This window comes from Cryptomeria japonica, chromosome 8, assembly GCF_030272615.1.
Source record: "Cryptomeria japonica chromosome 8, Sugi_1.0, whole genome shotgun sequence".
Classification (NCBI taxonomy): Eukaryota; Viridiplantae; Streptophyta; class Pinopsida; order Cupressales; family Cupressaceae; genus Cryptomeria; species Cryptomeria japonica.
This window is the reverse complement of record NC_081412.1, coordinates 743,439,440-743,463,103: the sequence shown is the minus strand read 5'-3', so window position 1 is coordinate 743,463,103 and position 23,664 is coordinate 743,439,440. Positions and strand designations below refer to the sequence as shown.

General features: G+C 36.8%; 1 protein-coding gene across 2 annotated transcripts in view; it reads left to right on the top strand.

Annotated features, from left to right (window-relative positions):
* The first annotated feature begins 8,400 nt into the window (after positions 1–8,400).
* LOC131061425 (uncharacterized) overlaps positions 8,401–23,664 on the top strand; it is a 167,592-nt gene continuing 152,328 nt past the window's right edge. The window contains exon 1 of one of the 2 annotated variants that reach the window (XM_057995088.2): positions 8,401–8,925. In XM_057995088.2, coding sequence (XP_057851071.2) covers positions 8,481–8,925 — 445 coding nt within the window. In that variant the 5' untranslated portion in view covers positions 8,401–8,480. The remainder of the gene's footprint in view (positions 8,926–23,664) is intronic. The other variant, XM_057995089.2, reaches the window with a different exon arrangement.

Genomic DNA, 23,664 nt, shown 5'->3' with positions numbered 1-23,664 from the left:
ACTTAATTGATATATCTGCTATTCTGGTATTTGGTTTATGTATTTCGGTAAAAGGTTTTGTGTGCTTGAAGTTTCATAATATGTTAACAACTGATTCACCCCCCCTCTCAGTTGTTCATCGGTTATCCTAACAACTTTGGCATCGTAGATTTGGTCACTTGAGTACTAATTACTTGCTCAAAATTTTTAAACATAACATGGTCAAAGGGCTTCCATCCCTTGAAAAATCCAATGCAATTTGTTCTAGCTACATTACTGGTAAACAACATCGAACACCTTTTCCTTCTAGTGAGCATCGTGCCAATCAACCTTTGCAGTTGGTGCATACCATTGGCACCTAGTCACAATGGATACAAGTATTTTCAGCTTTTTGTTGATGATCATACAAGGAAAATGTGGGTATACTATTTGTAGCATAAAGATGAGGCTTTTTCATACTTCAAAGAGTTTCATACTCTTGTGGAGAAAGATACAAATCATCGTATTCTTGTCCTCTTCTTAGATCGAGGGGGGGAATGCACCAGCACAAAATTCTCCACATATCTGAAGGAAAATGGCTTTCAGCGTCAACTAACTGCAACATACACACCTCAACAAAACCGTGTTGCAGAACGAAGAAATCGCATCATAGTGGAGATTCTTTATAGTATGCTGAAAGATTTGCAACTAGAGCGTGCATATTGGGTTGAAGTTGTACACACTGCAGTTTATCTTTTGAATCGTGCTCCAACCAAAGCTCTTGATGGCATCACTCTAGAAGAAGCATGGACATGGGTGAAGCCTTCTATTTCACATCTTCATGTTTTTGGATGCACTGCCTATATGCACATTCCTAAATAGAAGAGAAAGAAGCTTGATGAAAAATCCATGAAATGTATTCTTCTTGGTTATAGTAGTGAGTCTAAGGCATATCGCCGTATGGATCCTGACAAAAGGAAAAAATACATTAGCAGGGATGTAATATTTGATGAGAAGAGTGAGTCAAGTTCTCCTCCCACATCATCACCTACTTCATATAGTGCTCCCATATTTAACATGGATGGTAAAATTGATGAAAATGTTGATAGTCAATCACAACCCACCAATGTCACAAAACCATTCCCAAAATGGTATACTAGTACCATTCGAGATGCAAAGCTAGATGGAGTTCCAGACACTTCAACATGAGGTACGAGGAATCGTAACATGTCTCGTAATGAGGTAAATTTTGCACTAATGACTTCAGTTGTTGAAAATTTTGAGCCATCTACTATTCAGGAGGCACTTGAATCAAAGCCTTGGAAAGAGGCTATGGATGTAGAGTATTAATCTCTGATGCAAAACAACACTTGGGAGCTTGTTGATCTACCACCTGGTAAGCAAGCAATTGGTTGTAAATGGATTTTTAAAATTAAGTATAAAGCATATGGTATTATAGATAAACATAAGGCTAGACTTGTAGCCAAGGGCTATGCCTAGAAAGAAGGTATAGACTATGAGGAAACATTTGCTCCCACTGCAAAGATAAAAACTATTTGAATGATTTTTGCTTTAGCTGCCCAATTTGGATGGAAATTGTACCAAATGGATGTAAAAAGTGCCTTTCTTAAAGGAGACCTTAAAGAAGAGGTCTACATGACCCAAACAGAGGGATATGTTGCACCTGGTAAAGAAGAAAAGGCGTGAAAGCTAATCAAGTTCCTACATGGTCTCAAATAGGCTCCTAGAGCCTGGTATATCAAAATTGATGAGCATTTCCTAACACATGGTTTCACTAGGAATCCATATGATCCAAATCTCTACCTCAAGGATCAAGGGGGGGATATTGTGATCATTAATGTATATGTTGATGACTTGGTTATCATAGGTAGTTCAGAGGAAATGGTTGAGTCAACCAAGAATGATCTCAAGAAGGCTTTTGATATGAAAGATCTCGAGCTACTGCATTATTGTCTAGGCTTAGATGTATGGCAAACAAATCACCATATCTTTGTGTCACAAAGGAAATATGCCAAGACACTGCTTGAGAAGTTTAGAATGATGGATTCCAAACCCATGTCTACACCTATGGAATCAGGTTCGTAGATATCCACATCTGATACATCTTCTCAGGTGAATGCAACTCTCTATCGTCAAATGATTGGAGGTTTGATTTACCTAACTTATACTAGACTAGACATTAGTTTTGTTGTTAATTACCTATCTAGATTCATGCAAGAACCAAAAATTTCTCATTGGAATGCAACAAAAAGGGTCTTAAGGTATATTCAGGGTACGATGGATCATGGTTTGGAATATAAGAAGAGTGATCAATTCTTCTTAACAAGGTACATTGATGTAGACTATGTAGGTTCCGTTGACGATAGAAAATCCACTTGTGGATTTGTTTTCTTCCTTGGTTTAGGACATATTTCTTGGGGAAGTAAGAAGCAATCTACAATTGCTCGTTCTTCAACAGAGGCAGAATATCATGCAACAGTTTGGTTGCGTCGCATATTGGAAGGATTGGGCATACCTCAAAATCAGCCTTCCATCCTCTATTGTGACAATCAGAGTGTTCTCAAGCTTGTTTGTAATCTAGTGTTTCATGAACGAACCAAGCATATTGAAATTGACTATCACTTCATCCAAGAACATGTTCAACAAAACAACATCCAACTCCAAATCTGCTCAACTCAGAAACAATGTGCTGATATCTTCACCAAGCCTCTTGCACGTGTGAAGTTTGAAAGTTTTCAGGGTTCTCTTATTAGTAGTTTAAAGAAATGATGTAATAAGGGGGGAATGTTGGTTACTCCACCATTTCTTCCATGTAGATAGGTTGTTTAATGCTTGTTTGTGTTTGTTGTTATTGGTGTGTAAACTTAGTATTTTGGTTAGTTTGTTTGGAATTTGTTGAACCCATGAGTGCTAGCTAAAGCACACAGTTGCAATCACATTCATGTATAAATTATCTTCCATAATGCAAGTAAGGTATTCGGTTGCTCTGCAAGTTCTGATAGATCCCATGCATCTTCCAAAAAATGAGTATGGTCACTATATCTAACAATCTAGAAGAGGCCAACTTTAATCATATTACTTCTCAATTTCATTATTTTTTATATTTGAGAATCCTTGACAAGAGTTGACATCCTAGGAATGAAAAAGACATTATAAATAGTTAGATATTTGAGCTTAAGTATTCTCCCTCATAAGGCACGTCCGTCCACAAACCATCTTGAATACAATTTGGTGCTAGCACCACCTTGTTAATTATGGAATATCTCATACCTTATCCACCTTTCTATGGGTTGACAAATTTTATTCAAGTTAACCAATTGCCATTTCTTTTTCTCATAGTTCCCTTCTTCCAAAATCTCTCATTCTATGGTCCAAATCATGAAGGATGACTAAAAAAATTCAAGAGAAATAAATCTATAAATCATGAGATATTGTATCACAAATTCAAGGACCATGTGACCATTAAAAGTAATGTTGAAGAGAGAAGCAATAAATAATACTATATTGGCAAAAAATAATAAAATGCAAATGGACACAAATCTTTCTGTAAATAATTAAGGATGAGATGAGACATGAAGGTAAGAAGTGTCATAATCACATGACTTTAGACAAAGTAAATGCTATAAGGAAACTGAGTATGAAAACAACTCGAGATGGAAATTGGATAGGAAAGAGATTGATCCACAGAAACACCCCTTAGGTGTAACTTAGGGAGGAAAAAAGGCTCAAAGATGGATCTTAACAACTACATATGATTAAATACAATTGAAGATGCTAAGGTGATGCCAAAGGTTTAGTGAAGATATTTGCAACTTTCTCATCTATAAGAAAATACTCCAAGCCCAAAACACCATCTCGAAGAAGTTGTCAAATGAAGTGCATATGGATTTCATGTGTGTTTTGTTCATTGATACTACACTAGGTTATGAGAAATGTGTATAACACTAATTATCACATTAAAGAGTAGTGGTTGATCAAGGCAAACAAATTCTATCACCAATTGATGAAGCCTAAGAACCTCATAATTAGCAAGGATTACTCTTAAATACTCAACCTTTGTAGTGAAAAACCTTAAATATTAATCATTTTTGTAAGTATGGTTCTATGTGCAAATACTGTGCAAATCAAATTTACCTAAGAGCATCTCCAACTATCATATATCTATAGTTTACAATCATGTGAGCTAGGACTACCAACTAAACTAAAAATTGGACTAGCAATACAAATTGGTAACATGTAGGAGTAAAAACTCAATTAGTAGTGAATTTGGTGAAGTATTAAACATTAAAAAAAGTGATTGACTCTCTCCAACTAGCCTAACTATAATTTACCAGTGCACAAGTTGAGACTATCAACTAGATTGAAAATTTGACCAACTATGCAAATTGGCAACACATAGCACTCCAAAATCAACTAGTAGTGAATTTGACAATAGTGAATAAATGAATTTTAGATGCATCTATGCAAAGAAGTGCTTCTAATGAAAGTTTCTCAAAATTAGCTCTTGGAGTGACGTGTGATTTTTTTTTTCTTTTACCTTGTTTATTTTTATACAAGTTCTCATTCACATTCTAGTCATTAGCATTCAAGTTATAATTTTATTGCATTTCAATGCACTTGCATATTTCACTATGTGGTTAGAAATTCATGTTTCATATTTGATCATATAACATTATATTCAATTTTGAAGGAGGTTTGGATGATTACAAAGTCATAATCCATTTTTCTCCCCACTATTGCACATACAAAGTAAGCAATCCATTTCATCATTAGTAGTTTTTAACAAGTTTCCAAAGTGTGTGACAAAAAAAATAATATTACAAGATACATTGGATCCATATAAGCTTATGATATGAACCACATCAAGATTTTTTGATCCATGATCACCAAATTTATTCCAAAAGATTCCTTGACATGTTTGGTTGAGTCCATGTACCATATGACATCAAGCTTTGTGGCTCCTTACATTGGTGACTAAGATCATTCGTAAGGATAAAAACTAATAAATAAAGAACTCATATGCTCATTTGAAAGGGTTCAAGTTCAAGCTAGTGAGTTAGCTTTGGGTTTTAACTCAACATTCTTGCATTTCATTCTAATATCATTTGAATTCTATATTTTCTCCAATTTGTAATCAAATGACTATCATGTTGGAAGCTCATTATGGCGATTGTAATTCCTTCATGATTGAGAATCAATAAAGATCACATTATTATTTTACTATTTAATTGAGGTTTGACATGCATTGTTTCAATTTGCTACATGATTGGATAATCCTCATTTAGATCCTCCATCCATGAGTGCATCACATCTTAGCTCAATCATTTAATTTATAATATTATTTACATATACATGAAACATACTAGTTCACTATGCGATGAATTAGGTGGATTCATTCCATATTCAAGATTCTTCTATCTATAGCAACAAGTGAAGAACAACCATTGGACCATCCCACCTAGCCCTACGCAAAGAAAATAATACTAAAATAACATTAATAAGATCCAACGTTGAGTGATCACAAATAACTTAACACAATCACATTACTAATATATTATGCACCCTTGGAATGTGACATATAAAACTTGTGAGTGAGCAAGATTTCACTTATGATTGGACACTTTCACTAGTTGTTACAATGGAAATTAAGGGCATTGCTCAATATCTTTACAAGCCAACTCGAACATGCTCAAATGATGCAATTGATATAATCCAATCATGCAGTCTACACTATCTCATAAAAGAAACACATCCTCATCAATAGTTTAATTATAAGGGAAGAAAAGACAACTCCTTTCCAAGTAAAACGAATTCTATAATAGGCTTGAGATCAATTTTGAAGAAATTATTTTAGCACTTTAATCGTTTAGATTGTAACCCTTATTTATCTAAAAACTATGTTACTCTTGGCTAAGTGATTGTGTTTGACATTCAAACTTAAAAATTGCTTGTGATCTATGAAATATTCTACCATAGAGCCACTTGCTTTTCATGATAGCAATTAAATTCTATCAAGAAGTGTATTTCAATTGCAACACATTCCTCTGAGGTACATTCATGTTGAGGTCAACTACCATATTCATAATTTTAGATGGGATAGATTTTAGTTCTATAAAAGTATCAAGAAATTCTAATAAATTTTATAAGAAACTACCATATTCATAATTTTAGATGGGATAGATTTTAGTTCTATAAAAGTATCAAGAAATTCTAATAAATTTTATAAGAAATAGAATTTCAACTATAATATACAAATTTTAGTTTTAATAATTTTTTTGCTACTTTACGATAAAAAAATATTGCATTGATTACTATTCTATAAACAAACCATTTAATAAATAACAAAAAAATATATCACTTTTGTATGCAGAAAAATGGGGTGACCAAACGGAATAAATCGAGATCAAAAGACCCACATACCAATGAGACTCTTGATGCAAGTATATAAACTAATTGAACTAGTTTAACTTCCCAAGGGGTGTCCCATTGTTCTCTATCTCACAAGATTCCTAAAGTCATTGTTTTGCTCTCAGATCATTGAGCAAATGACGGAATGACAACTCCAAGAACGAGTGATATTGTGATCTACATGCATGAATGCATTTTAAGATCTATATGATGTGTTAAAACTATGATGATTAAGTTAATATGAAGATAGTGATATGATACAAGATTAACAAATTATCTTAACATGATATACTAGCCTAGCATGAATATTCTATGATATGGAAAATGCTTTTAAATGCTATGATGATGTTTTAACAAAGAGAGGTTAAAATGCTTAGCAAATTAGGCTATAATGTAGATGCATAAAAACTTGGATATATGGATAATGAAGAATGAGAGCTCTATTTATAGGGAAAATAGGGCAATGAATGGTTAAGATTGAATAATTTTAACAAGCGCTAGGATTGAAAGTTAATCAATCCATGTTTACAATTTTCACCAATGAAATGGTGACAATTGTCAACAATAGGTTGCTTGAGAGGAGATGCGAGAAGCATTAAATGCCTGAGAAGACATGACAGTTACCTTAGGAGGTAAGGGTTAAGGTTAGGTTAGGGGTAAACTCTTGTGCAAGGGTTAAATGGATAACTATGGTCAAAGCCACAAGTGTTTGATGAGATCCTTGAGTCAAAATGATGGTTAAGTTAGAGGAAAGTCTCTAACCAAAGGTCAAAGGTGAGTTAACCATAAATGGTTATGTAAGAGCCTTTAATGGTTTGGAAGACTTTAGAGGTTAACCATTTGAAGACACAGAGCCTTTAATGGTTATTGAAGACTTTGAAGGCTTTGAGAAGTGACTTCCTTTTACTTATGAATGTGACAATAATTAGGAGATGAATTAGGCTAAATTGGAAGTGATTAGAAAAATCTAGAAGGGGTTTAGGAGGCAAGTGGGAGATGTAGGAAAATGCAAGTGGATGACGGAAAAAGATTTTAATTAAAATAAAATTGCTTTATTTCAACCAAAAATAGATGCAACTTGCATAAATACAAGTGGGGGGATTTTATAAATAAATTTGATTTATTTATTTGCAAGGATCAATTTATTTATATATAAATTTAATTAAAAATGGAGAAAGGGGAATTAATTAAATAAAGTGATTTATTTAATTAAAAACTAGAAAATGTTTATGTGAATTTAATTAAATAAATTGAGTAATTTATTTAATCAAATAGATGAATGCGAAGAAATCAATTAAATATAATTTAATTAATAAAGGGATATGGTTATAATAAATATTAAATATTTATTTAGGAAGGTGGTTAGATTTATACGTCTACAACTTTTTATAATTAAAAAATGATAATTAAAAAAAATCATCTCTAAAATATTTATAATAATTTAATAAAAATGACTTTAGACATGTCCATTGAACCTATAAAAGTAATTTAGATATTTGTAAAATCTTTTTTCCTATTTAAAAGCCAATATGAAAGATTCACATAAAGGTGAGATCCATGGTCAAATTTGGCGCTCTCTATGGGGTCCATACGATGCATCAGCCCCATAATGCGATTATAAGTGTTGGACTTATAGATACACTATGGGACCACGACTAATAGTCAAAACCGCCAAATTTTAATAAATTTGATGCTTTCTATGGGGTCCATAAGATGCGCCAACAGAATAATGTTATGAAATTGAACTTATAAATACACTATGAACCGGATACAAATTTTGGTCCTTAATTTCACGAATATCTGCTACAAATATCTACCACACAAAAGACTGCGGCTGGTATATACTCATGGAACGGTGGTTTTACTATGAAATTAAGGCTCGCCAGCAATACCAACAACAAATCAAAACCGCAATTACTGACGTACTGATCTAAACGTTAAAAACATTAACATCATAAACGTGTCGAACTAGGTACAATAAGCCCGCGGTTTTTTACATTTCGAGGTCTCCAGTTGGACTCCACTTTAGAAATAATATAAACACAAAGTTCTTCACGCTCAATTGCACTGCAAAATAAAAAATCACACTCACAATGTTACGAATTGCGCAAAGAAAAAGCAGGCAGGTTGCGCGTTCGATTCTCACCCAAAGTCTCTATGCCATTTCGCAAAGTCTCTCCAGTGCTTCGGAAAATTTGTGGTATCTCGCTTCCGTTCGACAAATTCACAATGCAACGAGAGATGCAAGTACGACTAGAGATGCAATTTATGTTTACGACACGTCCGGCAATCCAGGGTTCGAATCTGATGCCGTCACTCTGGGATTGCTCAATTCTCTGGCTAAGCTTAAGCCAGGCCTTGGATTATTTTGTCCGGTTGATCGCTGTATGAGACGCGGCTACAAGTCGGAGTTATTTAATAAGATCATGATGTTGCATGGCTGCGATGTTGCTGTTAAGAAAGGTGTCACTATGGACCGCGCTTATCAGCTCTTGGCCGCCGATAGACAAGATGAACTTCTTGGTGAAATTCTCGAAGGTCAGGTTTAAATGTTTGGACTAGACTCAGAAAAAGTTTTAGTAAAAGCACAGGCTTAAAATAATATGCAGAGTATGCATGAGAGCAGAGAAAGCTTTTGTTTTACCATTAAAGATTATTCTGCTTAATTCTCCTTTTGAATTTTCGTCTAAGACAAACTTAAATTTAAAATTATTTGGGTCTAAATTTTCTATCTAAATTTCAAGTGACACAGAATTTTAGATCTTAAATTTGTTCTGATTAAAAAGTTAGAAATAATTTAAACTTTTATGTGCTTTACTTATAAACTGAGAAAAATACGCTGCATTTGACTATAGAAATACAAATTTTCTTCAGAGAAGAAAGAAGTTTGTTTGCACTTGAGATTAAGTAATATTTTTAAATTTGTTTTCCGATTAAATTGTTTGATGTATTCATGAAAATGACGGAAAATTAGTCTGCATTATAACACACGTGTTTCAATTTTTTGGATTCATTAAACAGCGGAAAATTAGTCTTGCGTTTCAACAAAGATTTCTTTTAGTTAATTTATTCATAAAAATAGGGGAAAAATTGTTTGCGTTTCAACACAGGAGTTTTTTTGGTTTGAATTATATTAACTGATACAGGCGAAAATTTATTTGCGTGGAATTATTATTTTTGCTAAATATATTTTTTCAAACAGCTGAAAAGTTATTGAATACAACAATTATTTATTTTTCATTTTTTATTTCTGTGAATTGCTTTTGAATGTGGATTTATTTAGAGAGCTAAAATTTGTGCTTGAACAAGGAAATCAGTTTGTAGTCTTTAAAAAGGAAAAACTAATGTGCATCTGGATTCTGAACAGAGATGTTACGTTTTTTTTTGTTAACAAAGAACTTAGGTTTTTCTTTAAACAAGAAATTTTTTGCCTCGAGTTTGGTCATATTAATTGGAAGGGAAAAATTAGCCTGCGATCAAAACGGGGAGTCAGTTTTTTCTTGAGGGAAAAGTTATTACGCGTTTTGAATATAATTAGTAGTTTTTCTTTTGTTTATAATTAATCAAATAGGTGGAAAATTAGTCTGTATTTCAACCTAGGAATCGGAAATAAGTTTTTATCTTAGACTTTGCTAATGAATGTGGAAATAAATTATTATTTAAACATGGAAAAATTGATCTATGTGTGAACGGAGAAATTAGTTTTATCTCTAAACGATGAAATTTTTGTTAGATTCTGAGCATATAAGTTAGATCTTCTTTAAAAAGGGAAAGAGTAGTTTGTGTTTGAACATAAAACTTTTTTTCTTTTAAAATTAAATAGCAAAAGCTTAATTTGTGTTTAAACATAGAAATTAGTTTTTTTTTAGTAAAAAACGAAGGAGAAAATTAAATTGAATTGGAAAAAAACAATTTATTTTTCTTTTTTTGTTAAGTTTCAGTTATATGACAGATCCTTCAGCTTAGATGTCACAACTATGTGGTATGCTCCTGGTTTTGAATCTAGAGTTACACTACATCTTCATAGCCATTCAATATGGGGTAGACATTTGATGTAGTGGGAAATCCAAACCCACTTCAACAACCACCTGAAACACAGTTCTAGCACTACGCAAATCTGACTTGAAACAGCAAATATTAAGAATCAAACACCAATTTTGAGCAAACAAAAACTTGAGATTTTCTATTAACCTTTTAATCAGCTTTTCATTACATAAACTTGAGCCTATTGGCTTCACATTTCATTATCCCAATCTGATATGGGTCTACACATAGACCTGCAACAAAATAAATTAACAACGACAAGGGGCTTCTCCAAAAGCCTTCTTCAAACTCTCCACCTAAAGCTACACCTGCAGCTAACAAATTAAATTTTCACCCTAAAACAATCCCCAACACTGAATCCTTAGAATCTCACCTTCCAAACAAAACCACCCACCCACACTTCCAAAACTCTCCTCTAAAATGCTACCCCCCCTGCCCGCCCCCCCTCCCCCCAAGAATCACATTTACTAAGTTAGGGACTTACGACAGACTCCACTACCCCGAGGATGTCAGCCTTATTCTAAAACTACTCCCCACTACTCCCAGCTAGTCACACTATTTTTAAATTCCCACTACTTGCAAATTCAAAGTTGGTCAGAGTGTATCAATGCCTTTTGTAGAAAAAAAATAAAATTGAAATTCAAATTTGGGCTCCTCCATGTGGATGCCCCTGCATCAGATACCCATGGTAGAAAGAAATGTTTCATGAGTAAAACTCATAAACATTTATAATTTCTATGTTTGTTCTGCATCCATTTCTTTGCCTCGTCTTCTTGAATAGGCTTAGCTAGTTTCCTTTGTAATTTGACGCCTTTGCCATTCTTCTTTTTTCCTCTTTTTCTTCCTCTTGTCACATAATCCAATTCCCACCAATATGCACTAGGGAACTCTGGAAAATAAAAAATATCAATGTCATTCCTTTCAGTTAAACAATCAAATTCTTGTATTATTTCATCCCTTGAAACTGCTGCAAAAACTTGTTCTTCATCTTTCTCCTTTGCAACATTGTGTTCCTCTCCCTTTGTGTCTTTCAAAAGACACTGCTTTGCTGTAAACTTTTCCTCCTCTGCGTTCACAACAATGTTAGAAAAACAACCAAGGGATTCTTCTTTCCCATCCTGCAACAAGCTATTAGTTACAAAACCAATATCTTCAACAATCTCTTTATTAAACATAAGATCATCCATCAATACAACCTTCTTTTGTTCATCCTCTTCCTCATTTATAACTTCATCTTGCAATGGATTATTTGATGCAACATCCTCTTCTACATCCTTAAATAAATCATTTTCAACAAGATTTTCACATAAATCTAATTTTACCTCTTTATTAGCTAAAAACAGTTCAGCCCATTCTTGTTCAATCCGCATTTCTAAATCAGCAATGTCCTCCAAAGGACTCTCGACCATTGCTGCAATTTCTTCTTCTTGTTTGCATTTATCTTTTCATCTTTGACTTCATCAAAGTTATCAACTGCTGCAATTATTTCCTCTATCTCTTTACGCTCATTCACCTCAAAGAACACATAAAAATCTGATTTTACTTTACCTTCTGCTGCAACCTTTGTTGAAGATTGGCAGCGTCGGTTATCACTTCCAGCCCGAGGAAGACAAATATGTAAGTGGCCTAATCAGCCTTATCGGCTAAGAGGGAGTGTTGATGCTATGGTCAAATTCCTTCAGGCCAACATAAACAACATAAAGGTTGTGATAATATAACTATTGTGATATAATAATTATATTGATAATATAATTATTATATTATTTTGTGATAATATAATTACATTATATTGAGACAATATAATATAATTATATTTATTGTGATAATATAATATAATTAATTGAATTAATTAATTGGGCCAAGAGTGGTGACCCTTGGTGAAGGGGCACCACCAATATATATATATATATATATATAAAGGAAGATCACATCTTCCTCTTGGTAATTAAGAGAATTAAAATATACAACAATGTGTATACCACAAAAACAACATGGTATCAGTGCATTCGTTTTCTGTGATAAGGAGAGCAAAAAGATTTCCAGCACATATTGAAAAAGAATGGTGATGACAGTAATGCTTGTAGATGCAAAGTTGCGTGAAAAGAAAGAAGATGCGATGGATTGTTAACAATTTTTAGGCAGTTAAATCATTTGTTCTCGGTTTTGACAATGGTCATTTATAACTCAATGATGATCGAATAGTACCAAACCGGTACTAAGAGGGGGGGGGTGAATCAGTACAGACAAAAAAATACAGTCTTAGACCGGTTTGACAGCAGACACTCCAAATGACTGGCAAACAGTGACACCGGTTTGAAATAGAATGCAACTGGTAAAGCTAAGAACGTCTGAGACAAGCATTAACCAGTTACTCACTTAGCTTTCCACTCAACTCAAGACTATACTACCATTTCACCCTTATGCATAAACAAGTAATCTATCATCAGATCATAATAACAGCTAGTTCAACATGTTTTATTGACAGGCATAAAACACAGAACCATCATATGCTTGACAGACAATAGCAAAGCGTCACAAGATAAAAGCATCACACATGACACACATTTTTCACGTGGAAACCCAACTGGAAAAAACCACGGTGGGGATGAATACCCACAAGCTGTTTTTGAACTCTTTAGAAGTCCGCTCTGTTAGAAGCCTTGTCCTGTTAGAGACATTACAATAGGTTCTGCTAGGAACCGATCCTGTTAGAGATCACCCGGTTAAGGGATGGCTAAAATACCCGGTTAAGGGTTAAACCCTGTTAAAGGTTACCCTGTTAGAGGATTTCAAGAATTCAATAGCTAAAGGATTCCGAACTCAGTAGCTTTGAATTACCCTGTTAAAGGATTTTTAGCAAGCCGGTTAAGGCTACCCTGTTAAGGGATTTTCCAATTGTTGAGGTGGTTAGAGATCAACAGGTATTACAATGATCTGGTAACAACACTCAATGCCAATGCAGATCCACTTAAGCTCCTCTTCACCTTCTGCACTTACACTCTGCAGGTATCACTTCTCTCCTTTTGGTCTGGCAAGAATCACGTATCCCTTCTCTTGGATACACACACACAACTTTTGCCAACAACCTCAGAAAAAGACACAACATCGACCTTATAGGAAAATAGATAGGTCGGTAGCATAAACCCTAAACCCTAAACTTGTTCGGTATAGGAATTCAAACGGTTCAATCCTGACCGTTGAGCACACTGCATTAAATGCAACAGATCTTGATCCAAACTCAAGACATTCTCTATCGTCCATTTCCATCGATTTTATGGTGGCTGATAACCCATCACATGTTATCACCGTTTTACAGACTTCGCACATTATAGGAACAATCTCCCTCATGCAAGATCCTTCACGCACATAGGCTTACATGGCAACACGATCTGTTCTTCTTTACAATGCTAACTCATCACACAATGTCACCGGTTGAGCCACACAGGCTTGAAGCACATCAACGGGAAACCCCGAAGTTGAGACTACCAACCGGTAGTCATACAATACTTCCATATGCCGGTTCCCATAACTATATGCCGGTTCATCATGAACAAGCACACCGCTTCACTTTGGCACAAATGCCGGTTCACAGTGTTATACCGGTTCTCACATATGCCTATTCACACCTCTTCAACATATTGATATCAATGACAACATACAATGTCATTATGTCCACATACCGGTTCACATAATGCCAACAATCTCCCCCTTTGGCATTGATGGCAATATACAAAGATCTTTCTCCGCTTCACATCTTCTCCCCCAATGTCTGCAGATATCTTCTCCGCTTCACATCTTCTCCCCCTTTGACAACAATGCCAAAGTGGAGGCACAAGTTTCCCTGTTCCATTATGCTGCTCCCCCTGAGGAGTAGCATCCTTCACACATCAATCCTGAAGAAAGATTTGACTATGCAATACATGACTGATGTGGAGCATATACCTTTAGTTCACCTCCGGAAGAGGCAGTACCCCTAATTCACCTCTTAAGTATATGAATGTAGTCTTTGGGAGAGGCTTGGTGAATATGTCTGCTAACTGCTCCTTACTGGAAACATGCTCCGGTGCAATCTCTTTGTTCTGAACCTTTTCCCTCAAGAAATGATACTTAAGCTCAAAGTGCTTGGTTCTAGAATGTAAAACCGGATTCTTGGAGATATTAATTGCACTAGTATTGTCACAAAATATACTTACCGGTTCAGATACAGGAATTTTGAAGCCATTCAATACATGCTTCATCCAAATTGTCTGAGTACAGTTCATGAAAGCTGCAACATACTCTGCTTTCGCTGTAGATTGAGAGATACAACTCTGCTTTTTACTCATCCATGAGACCAGTCTACCACCAAGGAAGAATGCACCACTGGTTGTGCTCTTCCGATCATCTACATTACCAACCCAGTCAGCATCTGTGAACACTTTCAGGTTAAAATCATTATTGTATGGATACCATAACCCATAGTCAATAGTTCCTTTCAGATACCTAAGAATCCGCTTGACTGCAACCAAGTAGGATTCTCTTGGACTTTTCTGGAACCTTGCAGTAATGCCAACTGCATGTGCAATATCCGGTCTGCTATGCACTACATAATGCAACTTACCAATCATTGATCGGTATTCCTTCTCATCAACCAATGCAGAGTCATCCTCTTTGGATAGTTTACAATCGGTCACCATCGGTGTACCAACCGGTTTGCTATCTTCCATGCCAAAGGTCTTCAACACCTCTTTGACATACTTGGACTGAGTGATAAAGATTCCATCTTTCATCTGTTGGATCTGCAGTCCAATGAAGTACTTAATCTCCCCTATGAGTGACATCTCAAACTCTTTCTTCATCTCATCTGCAAATTCATGACTCATCTTGTCATCTCCGCCAAAGCTAATGTCATCAACAAATACCTCACAGATCAGGATCTGATCTCCTTCAAACTTCAAGTAGATATTGCTATCTTCACTTGTTCTCTCAAATCCAATGTTCACAAGATGGGAAGGCAGGCGCTCATACCATGCTCTAGGTGCCTGCTTTAGCCCATATAAGGCTTTATGTAGCCTACATACCATGTCACTGCCTTCAGATAGGGCAAACCCATCTGGTTGCTCAATATACACCTCTTCTTCAAGTACACCGTTTAGGAATGCAGATTTTACATCCATTTGATATACTTTGAAGCCTTTAAAAGTTGCATATGCAAGAAGCATACAAACTCCTTCCAATGTGGCTATAGGAGCAAATGTTTCTCCATAGTCTTCTCCTTCTTCTTGGGCATATCCTTTGCACACCAATTTGGCTTTGTTTCTAATCACTGTGCCATCCTCATTCAGCTTATTTCTGAAGACCCATTTGGTACCAATAACATTTTTGTGCTCCGGTTTGGGTACCAAGGACCATGTACCATTTTTCTCTATCTGGTCAAGTTCCTCTTCCATTGCCTTGATCTAGTCTTCATCCTTATGTGCCTCTTTGAATGTTTTAGGCTCGAATTCAGAGATCATACATGAGTTTTCTCTGACTTTTCTTCTTGTAAGGATTCCTGCATCCTTATCTCCTATGATCTGCTTAGGATCATGATTCAGCTTGACATACCGAGGAATGGTCTTGATAGATTCCTCTTGCTTTTCTTCCTCATCCTCATCTCCATTAGTATCAGCATCTACATCTGCCGGTGTAGGAACACTGTGACTGGTACTCGGTTGACTGACAACCGGTTCCAGAAGCTTGCAACCGGTTCACTTACCGCTTGCTCACTACCGATTTCCTCAGTTTTCTCAGAGGTTTCATCAACTCTTACATTGATGCTTTCCATAATTCTCTGAGTCCTATTGTTAAAACACTTGAGAGCTTTGCTCTTGGTGGAATTTCCTAGGAATATTCCCTCATCACATTTCGCATCAAATTTGCTCTGGTGTTCACTCCTCTTGATGTAACATTTGCTACCAAACACTCTAAAGTAGCTAACCACAGGTGTCTTACCGGTCCAATACTCATAAAGAGTTTTATCCTTACCTTTCTTGATGAGTACCCGGTTCATTGTGTAGACTGCAGTGCTCACCGCTTCTCTCCAAAAGGTGTGAGCTACCTTTTCTTGAATCAACATGGTTCTAGCTGCTTCAACCACAGTTCGGTTATTCCTCTCTGCTAGGCCATTCTGCTGTGGAGTCCGGGGGGCAGACAATTGCCTCTTGATGCCATGTTCTTCACAGTACTTGTTGAATTCACCGGAAGTGAATTCCCCTCCTTGATTAGTTCTCAGGCACTTGATCCTTTTACTGCTTTCCTTCTCCACTAATGCTCTGAAAGCTTTGAACTTTACAAAGGCTTTAGACTTGTCCTTCAAGAATGTGACCCACATAATTCTTGAGCAGTCATCAGTGAGAATCATAAAGTACCTATCACCCTGCACACTTCTAGTTTTCATAGGACCACACAAATCAGTATGCACAGGATCAAGCAAGTTGTCAGCAGTGAAAGATTTACCTTTAAAGGTTGAGGAAGACATTTTCCCCAATTGACACTCTCTGCACAAGGTATTATCCGGTTTGCTTAGCACCGACAATCCTCTAACTGCCTTGATCTTACTAGCCTTCACAATGTTATCAAAGTTTACATGGCAGAGTCTCCTATGCCTGTAATAACCCAACTTGGCTCTCCTCTGCTGACTGTTTCTTTTGAATGCAGTAGATTTGAATTTGTTTTGGTTTTTGAATGTTTATGGTTTTTTTTGGTAATAATGAGCAATGATACAATACTGAAATAAACTCCTATGCTTAAAATAATACTGAAACAATAATATTACTACTGGAATTAATTTACGAGACTATCAAGGGAATGTTTGTTCTGTTTTATGGCCAATATGCCTGAAAAACAAATTCATTACAATGTAAGATAAAAACCTGATTTTTGCTGTCCCAGTAGATGAAAAAATCTGCAAACTGCAAATTTTAATTTTTAAATTTTTTTACTGTTCATGCGGCACTGTAGCAGTCCGTACGGTGGCACTGTTCACGCGGCACTGTTCACACGGTACTGTAGCAATCCGTATGGCGGTACTGTAGCAATCCGTACCGTACTTGTTAATCACCAAAATTTCTTCAATAAATCTGTAATAATTTCTCATGAATTTATTCTTCAATTCTGTGCAATTAGATGCAAATAAGACCTCTGAATGAAGTCTTCCTGAAACCAAATATCACTGAATATTTCATTAGCTCAGATGGTGAACAATGAAGCAACTACGTCTTCCAATGGTGGCTGAAAACCCTAGTCTCCAGAGCAAAACCCTTTCAATTTCACAAATGTCAAAATAAAAAATAGCAATCCTCCCCTTCTTCCCAAACTCAACGCTATATATCCTTTTTGGAAATCGTACCCTAATCCTCTTAATTACAATTTTGCTTGTAGTTTCATTTAATTTCACTTTGGGTGTCAAAACGATTTTAATCATTAAATGGGCATTTAATTTTAATATTTCAATAGTCTAGCTCAGATAATTTAATTAAAAACATGGCCCCGTCTAATGATGAGTTGACCCTCAAGTTAAGTGATTATAATATAAAGTCACTTTATAACTTTATTATTAAATCACTTAATAATAAATGCTAAGTTATTCAAACTTGTCTAACTCCATGAATATTTTGAATTTAGCTATGCCATCTGAAACTGGAGCTCACCAGTTGACCACCCATCTGACCGTGATGTCTGCTAAAAATCGCAGGGGTCCATCTCCAACTGCTAAAAATAGCCTGGCCAAGCCAAACTCAAAGCCAAACTCATCATAAGCAAACTCTGGCAACCCAGAAATGTACTCTGCTCTGTCCCCAGAAGATCTCCACGCCAAGGTGACCCTCTATCCAATCCTACTAGCCTATGAGGGTCTTTGATAGGCTAATCACAAGCTAGAGTGATGTCTCTAGCTAGAAGGGGACATCACAATGCCATATCAAGCTATCATCAAATTTAGCCATAAGACATGTACTTGTATTTGCATTCAGATGAAATAGGTTACCTTTGGTCTGCACGTCGGTGTCCACCAATTCACCATTCTTTCCTTTGATTCTGCAAACTCCATTATTGAATTTCAGAGTGAGGCCATTGTCATTCAGCTGGGCAACACTCAGAAGGTTGTGTCTGAGACCATCAACCCAATACACATTGTCAGCACTACTCTTTCCATTCAGAGAGATGGACCCTTTGCCTTTGACCATGCATGGTGCATCATTGCCAAAGCGAACCACACCACCATCATACTCCTCCAAGGATAGAAACTTGCTCCAGTCACCAGTCATATGGTGAGAACAACCACTGTCAATGATCCACTCATTGGAATTATCAAACCGAGAGACAAGAGCCTTCTTGTTTGACACATCTTCTTTGACAACAACAAACACAATATCTTCATTTTCTTCATCCTCTGATTCTTCATTTGTGACCCCTTCATCAACTGCCACAAAACAGTTTCTTCGGTTTCCTCCTTTGAATTTCTTGAACCTTTTCGGTTTGTCCTTGTTGTAGCCATTAGGACAGTTTACAGCAATATGTCCTATCTGGTTACAAGAAAAGCATTTCAAAGGTAGCTTGCCTTTGTATTTGCCGGTTCCTTTAGGAAGCTTCGTGGCAAGGAGAGCTTCAAATGCCATCAAAATCTCCTCATCATCCATTTCTCTGCTCTGTCTTGGTTCACCACTAGTGCTAGCTTCTTTTCCTTTTCTGGATGGTACAGTAGAAGCTTTAAAAGCTGATTCAGTCTTTTGAATACTGCCATCAAAACTATTTAGCTCATAGGCTGTTAACTTTGCTATGATGGAGTCTAGGGATACCTCAGTCTTGTCTATTGATCTCAGCTCCTGAATAGCAGCAACCCTTATTGCATAGACCGGCAATAGGGATCTCAAGACTTTGCTTACCACAGTGGAATCTTTTATTTTACCACCTGCACTCTTGATATCTCCAACAACGGTTTTGATTCTTATTCCATACTGTTGAATAGTCTCACTTTCAACCATCACATATCTTCAAACTTCCCTCTCAGGCTTTCTTCCTTAGCCTGTTTTACATGCTCATCACCGCTATAGATATTTTCAAGAGTATCCCATACCTCTTTGGGATTTACCTTATCCTAAACATCAATAAATTCAATGTCAGATAAACTACTAATTAGGGCTTCCATGACTTGCCCATTCTCCTGCATCTCTCTCTTTTGGTCATCGGTAAGGGTACCGGTAGGAGCAACATAGGCAGTCTTAACATAGCTCCAGTGTTGAGCACCCATGCTTCTAATGAATATTTTCATTCTGTCTTTCCATATATTGAAATTTTCCCTGTTAAACTTTGGGCCTTCCCTCTTCATCATTTGACTGAGGTCTTTACCTCAAGCGGTTAAGCTTAAAACACAGAGGACTTGGAGGACGCTCTGATACCAATTGATAACTCAATGATGAGCGAATAGTACCAAACCGGTACTGAGAGGGGGGGGGGTTGAATCAGTACAGACAGAAAAATACAGTCCTAAACCGGTTTGACAGCAAACACTCCAAATGACTGGCAAACAGCGACACCGGTTTGAAACAGAGTGCAACTGGTAAAGCTAAGAATGTCTGAGCCAAGCATTAACCGGTTACTCACTTAGCTTTCCACTCAACTCAAGACTATACTACCATTTCACCCTTATGCATAAACATGTAATCTATCATCAAATCATAATAATAGCTAGTTCAACATGTTTTATTGACAGGCATAAAACACAGAACCATCATATGCTTGACAGACAATAGCAAAGCATCACAAGATAAAAGCATCACACATGACACACATTTTTCACGTGGAAACCCAACTGGGAAAAACCACGGTAGGGATTAATACCCACAAGCTATTTTTGAACTCTTTAGAATCCGCTCTATTAGAAGCCTTGTCCTGTTAGAGACATTACAATAGGTTCTGCTAGGAACCGATCCTGTTAGAGATCACCCGGTTAAGGGATGGCTACAATACCTGGTTAAGGGTTAGACCCTGTTAAAGGTTACCTTGTTAGAGGATTTCAAGAATTCAATAGCTAAAGGATTCCGAACTCAGTAGCTTTGAATTACCCTATTAAAGGATTTTCAGCAAGCCGGTTAAGGCTACCTTGTTAAGGGATTTTCCAACTGTTGAGGTGGTTAGAGATCAATAGGTATTACAATGATCTGGTAACAACACTCAATGCCAATGCAAATCCACTTAAGCTCCTCTTCACCTTCAGCACTTACACTTTGCAGGTATCACTTCTCTCCTTTTGGTTTGGCAAGAATCACATATCCCTTCTCTTGGACACACACACACAACTTTTGCCAACAACCTCAGAAAGAGACACAACATCGACCTTATAGGAAAACAGATAGGTCGGTAGCGTAAACCCTAAACCCTAAACCTGTTTGGTAAAGGAATTCAAATGGTTCAATCCTGACCGTTGAGCACACTGCATTAAATGCAATAGATCTTGATCCAAACTCAAGACTTTCTCCATTGTCTATTTCCACCGATTTTATGGCGGCTGATAACCCATCACATGTTATCACCGTTTTACAGATTTCGCACATTCTCGAGGTAGATAGGAACAATCTCCCTCATGCAAGATCCTTCACGCACACAGACTTACATGGCAACACGATCTGTTCTTCTTTACAATGCTAACTCATCACACAATGTCACTGGTTGAGCCACACAGGCTTGAAGTACATCAACCAGAAACCCTGAAGTTGAGACTACCAACCGGTAGTCATACAATACTTCCATATGCCGGTTCCCATAACTATATGCTGGTTCATCATGAACAAGAACACCGCTTCACTTTGGCACAAATGCCGGTTCACAGTGTTATACTGGTTCTCACATATGCCGGTTCACACCTCTTCAACATATTGACATCAATGACAACATACAATGTCATTATGTCCACACACCGGTTCACATAATGCCAACAGTCATTTGACAGGGAAGAAAATAATTTGAATTTTACTGCCTGGGGGTCTGCGAAATTTGGAATCAAGGTGTCATTTTCGATTATTTTGCTGTTCGAAAACGACCGATGAGGGCATGTTAAGGAAAGATTAAAAACAGCGTCGTGGATTGTTATGGAAGTTGCCTCCTATTCGGTGATGTAATTTTGGAACAGATGGCAGTCTGAACTTGCATCATCGAATACCCATCTGATTCTTCTGCCACTCCAACTGCTGTTGTATTACAACAAAGTAAGAAAGCATGATAGTAGAAAAAATTGGAGTGGGTGTGCAATGGGGGCCTACAAATATTTTCCATCGACATTCAGCCCATTGGTTTGCGTTTTGCCATGGCTGGGGGAGATCACAAGATTCACATATGGAGCATGAAGCTAGTGGCAAACGAAGTTGATAATGATCAAGCAAGACACACATTTCTCGCCACTCTTCGTGACCACTTTGGGTTTGTTAATTGTGTGAGATTGGCTAAACATGGTCGACACATAGCTTCAGGTTCGAATGATAAGGTAATTCTCATCCACGAAAAGAAAGCTGGGTCTGGCACTACTGAATTTGGGAGCGGAGAACCTCTAGATGTTGAGAATTGGAAAGTTGTGATGACATAGCAAGGCCACACTGCAGATGTGGTGAATCTCAACTAGTCTCCAGATGATTCAATGCTAGCCAGTTGTAGCTTGGATAACACAGTTCATATATGGAATATGAGTGATGCAACTTCTATTATTTTTTTTAAAGGGTCACACTAGCCTTGTCAAAGGAGTTGCATGGGATCCAATTGGCTCTTTTCTTGCAAGCCAGTCGGATGAAAAAAGTGTCATTATCTGGTGCACAAGTGATTGGAGTCGAGAACATAGAACTGAAGGCCATTGGGGAAAATCAGTAGGATCAACATTCTCTAGGCGTCTTGGATGGTCACCCTGTGGACATTTTATTACGACAACACATGGGTTTCAAAAGTTGAGCCACTCTGCACCAATATTAGAAAGGGATGGAAATTGGTTTGGATTCAATACAACACCAGGCACTTCTTTATATCTTGAATATCATTAGCATCGGGGAGGTCTACACATCAGCAACCAATTGGCAGTTCAAGACTCAAGTATCTTTCATTTCATTGTAAGCATTGGCGTAAATATTAATATTTGCCAGAAGTAATTAGAGAAGCTGGCTCAAACAAGGATCTCTTTCTTTATAATAAGATCGATATATCAAAGTTAATATTTATTGGCTTTCCTGGTAATTGCATTTCATATCGCTTCATTTCATGGTGCGATATAGTAATCTCTGCTGAAAACTACATGTGGATGAATAAGAGATTTGTGGTTGCCATGAATAATCTCTGCAATTATTTTGAGTCACAAAGGTTAAACGGAAGAAGGAAATATTAAAGCTGTGGGCCTCTAATGTTTTACTGCAACATTGATTAGGAAGATTGATCAACATCAATGGAGACAATAATATTTTGGCTGAATATTGTTGTAGTGCATAATATTGGTGGGAGATGATTATTCTTGTTGCTAAAGCTTCTGTGGTAAATGCGATCCCTTTCCCATGCCATGGAACTCTCCATTCCTTCCCATGGAACAACGAGCTTAGCTGGTGGTGCGCAAGACTTTGCCAAAGATCGATAATAGTTACAATTCGGGCGTGACTTCATCCCTAGTCTTTGACAGTGATCTCATGGATGACAATGATCATACCTGGATGCCATGAATGTTTCAGATGAGTGCGATTTCTACATGTAGAATCTTCTTTCTTTTGGAATGCCACACTTTAGAGATTTACAGGTTGTTGGGCATGATAAGTTGTTCATTATATGTATGTCGATGGAAATAAACTAAATGCTATGTGTTAATGATAGTGTTGGGCAACGCTATGTAGTAATACATTTCCAATATACTTCTTGATCGCTACAACACTGGAGGTAGCAAAGTTGAGACAAGAGGACTCTCCCAGTGAGAGGGAGTAGACTGCAAGGGGATTTTGTTCTAATCTTAGGATGGTCATATTCCTATTTGGCCTAGGGCTCGATCTTTTGATAGGAGGTCCAAGGTGGTCTTGGATCTTGCACTTTCAGCCATATGTAGATCATACTAGATGATGAGAGTCTCTTGAAGCAAGATATCTTCCATGATTGGGACCATGTGAGCAGGGGATGCTTCCGTGACAGAGGGAGCAGCTAAGAGGATGTACCTCAATTGATATCCGAGGATCTTGGTCATATTGGTTTAGAGGGAGTGGA